This window comes from Dendrobium catenatum, unplaced genomic scaffold (assembly GCF_001605985.2).
Source record: "Dendrobium catenatum unplaced genomic scaffold, ASM160598v2 fragScaff_scaffold_249, whole genome shotgun sequence".
NCBI classification, from domain to species: Eukaryota; Viridiplantae; Streptophyta; class Magnoliopsida; order Asparagales; family Orchidaceae; genus Dendrobium; species Dendrobium catenatum.
In genome coordinates, this window is record NW_021318711.1 from 863,697 (window position 1) to 869,321 (window position 5,625).

Below are 5,625 nucleotides of genomic sequence, written 5' to 3' on the forward strand. Positions count from 1 at the left end.
CAAAGGGAGGAAGATATAGAAGATGTTGTAACAAGCTGTGTTAAATTACAAGAGTTATTGATTACAATTAGGAAGTGGGGAATCAATGTTCCAATGTTCCAAAACAAGAGTCAATGCATTGATGAATTACATATTTCAGATAAAAGTAAATCCAGCTTAGCTAAAATTTATGCAGTGGCTGATTACCATAACTGGAAAGTGCGTAATATTATAAAGCATGGGAAGACGGCTCCATCAACATACTTTATAGCAGCAAAAATTCTAGCAAGCTTTTGTTAACCTCATTTGATCCCAACTGGAAAGAACTGGGACTCCAATCAGCAAATGCTGTCTAAAGCTTGATGTCCCCCACCTAAAGGTTGGTTCAAGTTGAATGTAGATGCATTAGTTTTAAAATCAAATTTGGCTGGTATAACAGGAGTTCTAAGGGATCATAAAGGAAGATTGATGTGTGCTTATGGAAAAAAACTTATCCATTGGGATGTGGCTTATCTGGAATTAAAAGCTATACTTCATTTCCATAACATCCTACAAGATTGGATGAGTGTGAATAGAGGTATAATTACAGACGGAGACAATGTGAATATTAGGAATAAGTTCCAAAAAGTTACAAAATTGAAGGAAAAGAATAAGAAGCAGAGTCAGATTGATCTTGATTTCCTTGAAGTTTTCAATAACGTTGTTTTTAATTTGGTCCCTAGAGAATGTAAAAACGTTGCAGATTATTGCACAAATCAAGCTTTATTAGAAGATTTTTTTTGGGACACTTTTTTAAACACAGAAATCCCATCAAGATTTGTTGACTTGATTAGGGATGGCTGTGATAGGTTTATCTTTTCTTAAAGTTTATTGTAATAGTTTCTTTTAGCTTTTAATGCAATTTACATTTTTATTCAAAAAAAAAAAAAAGCGAACATCTTGCATTTAGAAAATGCATCCATTAAAAAAAACCACAAATTGGAAAACAATTTTATGCTATAAACAAAGGGTTATCTACAATCCTACAGAGTGTTTGCACGCAAGAGCATTAGTTTTTGGGATACTTTTAATTTCAAATTTCTATGCTTGAAATTATGATATGTTTACCTTTGATAAACTTTGATGATCAGCTCTACAATTAAAAAATAATAAATTTATTTATAATTAATCAAAAAATATGGGAATACATTTTTCATAATAATACCTCATGATTTTCTTGGGAAGAAAAATTATAAATTGTGTTAACAATTATAAAAAAATTGGAACTTGTAGAATTATAAAAAAGATATATTTTTTTAAAAAAACTTTGTTTATGTTTAATGTTTTCCCAAGAATTATATATTTTATCTTTTTTTTCTTATAAAAATCATGGAATGGCTGTTAAAAATTTCTATCCTATAACAATCGAAATTTTTATGCGCTTACTATTATTAGATTAAGGTCATCCAAACAGTTTATATCTCAAAGGTTTTTGTTATTTTTTTCATTACCTGTCATAATTATTTGAAATTTAATATGAAAATATGTGTAAAGGCTCTCCCCTCTTTAAGTTCTAGGGTGAACTGAGAAAATTTCAATATTAATTTAAGGTTAATCACACTTGTATGTATTTCTTGGAGAAAAATAATCTAGCGGAGGTGGGAGATATGTGGTAGTCCTAATTATTATACTCACCATCACTCATAATGCCAATGAAGTGAATTGATTGAAGATATACCTCTTTAAATGAAAAATAAAAAAAAATAAAAAACAAATACACAAAGTCAGTAGGTAGAGCACTTATTGAATGATCAGGGTGGCTAAAGTAATGGTATGATCTCCAAACTATGCTTAGTAGCCTCATCATGGAATACCAAAGTTCAAGATGAAGGCCCTCGAAAGATATTACCCCTAGATGAAATAGAGTACCATTAATATATCTATATATCGAATTGGCTAGTATTTACTATAATTTATTGTATTATTATTATTTTTTTTTTGTTCTTATGATAATAAGCCCTTATATTTAGGAACCTCTAGTGTGGGCCTTACCTAAAAAGGGTGCCATAAAGGATTCCAAATCAACATGCTCTTTGAGGTCTTTTAGATGAGAAGACTTTTGCCTATTTTCTTACACTCTAGTGATTTGAAGAAATTTAAATTCTTGTGGACATCTTTTGATAAAAAACCTTTGCCAAGCTTTATACTCTCTAAGGGTCCATTTTCTAGGCCGGGATTTATAAATAGAGACTCTTTGGTCTATCATAATGGCATAGTAAGGTTATATAATAATGAACCACCTTATAGACTTTTAAATATAGAGATAAGACATAGTAATAATCATAATTAAAAAATTTTATAAAGTCTGAAAGAATATATAGTAATTATATGAGAACATCTGGATTTTTCTAGAGAGAGAAAGTCCATCTTCCTATTTTTTAATTTCATTTTTCGTGTGGTTTCCGCGATCGGTGGTGGTGGCTTCGGATGATCACCGGCGTTGTTTTGGCGGCATCATGAACGTTCTGCGACCAAGCGGATCTCTACGTCCCAATGGTAGAGGTTTGAATGGTATTATGATCAGAGAAGGAGAAGTACCCCGTTGCCGTCAAGTTCCAGTTGATGGTAAGGGAAAGAATTTGTTGGTCGAAAGTATGGTTGGGAAGAAAAGTTTGGGTGTGAAAAGAAATCCAAGTTTAGCAATTCTTGAACCATCGGCTTCGAATGCTTTAATTCTTCGTGTGAACAAATTTTCTGAAGTTCTTGATACTCTTAAAGGGCGTAATATCGAAGACGACTTGACATCGGTGGAAGCTCTGAAGGAGGTTAAAAATTTGGAGGATCGTAGTTTAGATTCTGTAGATCCTGAAATCCAGAAGAACAAGATTAATGAGGTTGCTGAAGCTTGGTCGAAACCGAAACCAATCAAGATATCATTCAATAGAGATCACGTTGAATTTTCAAAGGATGGCATTGCTGTTAAATTGAATGCTGATATGGAGGCAAAGAATTCTCAAATTTTAAATAACTAAGTGGTGATTAAAGTATTGGGTAATAATGTGCCTTTTTTGATTTGTAATACATAATTGAGAAGGCAATGGAGAAAATTTGGTGGATTCCACTTGACGTCTATTGGTATGAACTGGATTTTGTGTTCATTCCATACGAGTGAGGTGGTTGAAGATGTTCTGAACGGTGGACCCTGGTATGTGAACGGATCCATTGTTGGTATGGATAGGTGGTCGACAACATTTGATCCGAATACGTTTAAAGGAGTTTCGGCACCAGTCTAGATTAGACTTCCGTGCCTGCCTCTGTATTTCTGGGATGAGGACAATATTGCAAGAATTGCTTCTTGCTTGGGCACGCCAATGTACATTGATAGCAACACTTTCTACTGGGGTAAACGGGAGTTTGCTCGTGTATGTGTGATGATTGATTTGGAGAGGAAATTATTGAATGGTGTTTGGGTAGATGGCTCAGCTGGAAGGTTCTTCTAACGGGTTGAATATGAAAAAATTGATCTTCTCTATTATCAGTGTGGTAGAGTGGGTCATAATAGAGATATCTGCCTAGAAAATGTAGCCATTGGAATACAGAATCAAGGTTTAAAGGAGATGGAGGTAGTTAATGATAACAGTGAGAAGGTTGTGCCTGACAGTAAAACTTATGTGATTAGCTCCGAATATGGTCCTTGGATCCATGTTGACTTCAAAAATAAGAGAGGCAACAGAGGTAATGTTATTGGAAAAGGAATATATGCTAATAGGGTCAGCACTGCTATCAGGGGAAATATTAATAAGAAGGTTAATTTGCAGAAAGAAATAAAAATGATGAATGAGGAGGGTACTGTTGCTGGACATAATGTCCTGGTTCCAAATATTTCTTCTGAAACTGAAAATCTTGTTGGGAAAAAGAACTCAGATAATGTTCTAACCAATAGATTTGCAGTGCTGAGTGACAGTATTGAAGAAGAATGTATGGGGAATCATGCTGAAACTGATAAAATAGATGTAAGAGATCGGGAAAGTATGGATGCTAATATCAGTATTTATGGTTTGGGTTCACATAGTGGTGCTGCCAAGGTTAGGCTGTCCAAGGAATTGAGATCGTTGGGACCTGTGGAATTGGATTATAAGAAGAAGAAAAGGTATGATAGGTTGAACCCCAAGGATGGGGAGAGACCATCTGCACTTGTTTAATGTCATCCATTCTTTTTTGGAATTGTAGGGGGGCTAAAAAAAAAGAAGCCTCGCTATATTTGAAGGACATTGTTAGAGATTAGAATGTGTATTTTATTGGACTTATGGAGACCAAATTGTCTAGCATTGATAGAAGAGATGTTGATTATCTTATTGGAAAGGAATGGGAGTATTTTCATTACCCTGTTGTGGGTATTTCAGGAGGCATTCTGGTGTTATGGAACAGGAATTTGGTATCTTTTGACGTTATGGAGGCATAATCTCAAGCAATTGTGGGTAGTCTTTCGGTTCCCAGCTTGGGAACGTGGAAAGTTGCAACGATTTACGGGAGTAGATGTTGTAAGGAAAGGGGGAGCTTGTGGAATCAACTTCATGATTTTATGGAGGATTCAATTCCTTCCATTATTGGAGGGGATTTTAATTGTATCAATAACAAGGAGGAAAAGAGAGGAGGCAAAAGGTTCTTGTTTTCAAAAGGACCTAGGGAGATGAAGAGCTTTATGGTAAATTCATATTTTCATGATATTGGAAGTATTGGACCAAGATTTACTTGGTGTAATAACAAGGAGGGGACCTCTCGGATTTGGGAGAGATTGGATAGATGTATTCTAAATTCATATGTTCATGAACTGAATATTACATTGAGGCGTCTATCTACTTGGTGGAATCAAAGGGCAAAAGTAAGATGGCATGAGGAAGGAGATACGAATTCAAGGTTTTTTCGGAATTTTTCTTCGGCAAGAAGAAATGGAATCCATATTAATCAGGTCAAAGATGAGCTCAATATGATACAAGTGAAGGAAGATCAAATTGAGAAGGTTTTCACTAAATTTTTTGAGAAGAAGTGGAACTATAGGAAATGTGAGCTGACGGGTTGGCCGTTAGTTGATGAAAGCCAAAAGGTGAACGATGAAGATATGTTGATGCTTAATGAGGAATTCTCTGTCAATGAGTTGCAGCTCTCGATCTTTCAGCATGGAAACAACAAGGCTCCAGGTATTGATGGAGTTACTTCTTCTTTTTATAAGAGCTATTGGAGTATTGTTTGGGATACTCTTTGGAGTGATGTCAACCGGTTTTTCAAAACCAGCATTCTAAATAAGGAGTGGAAGGACACTTTAATTACTTTGATTTCTAAAGTAAAATACCCTTTGATTCCATCAAATTATAGGCCTATCAGCCTTTGTCAGACTAATTACAAAATCATGGCTAGTATGTTAGTTAACAGATTGAAGAAAGTTATTGGCAAGATGGTGTCTAAAGAGCAAGCAGCTTTCATTCCTGGAAGATCCATATCAGAACATTGTCTCTTGGCTTAGGAGGTTCTTCATTAGTTCAAATTATCCAAGAATAAGAAGGGGTTGATGGCTATTAAATTGGATATGGAACAGGCGTATGATAGTATGGGATGGATAACACTTCCTCAGGTTCTTAAGTGGTATGGCTTTCCTACTATGTTTTCTAA

At 34.8% G+C, this 5,625-nt stretch overlaps 1 protein-coding gene across 1 annotated transcript; it reads left to right on the plus strand.

Moving 5' to 3' along the window:
- Positions 1–2,474: 2,474 nt before the first annotated feature.
- On the plus strand, positions 2,475–5,479 carry LOC114579246. Its single transcript, XM_028693261.1, has 4 exons — positions 2,475–2,960; positions 3,252–3,380; positions 3,498–4,108; positions 4,456–5,479. Exons 1-4 carry the CDS (start codon positions 2,475–2,477, stop codon positions 5,477–5,479), a joined length of 2,250 nt encoding a protein of 749 aa, XP_028549094.1.
- Positions 5,480–5,625: the final 146 nt, after the last annotated feature.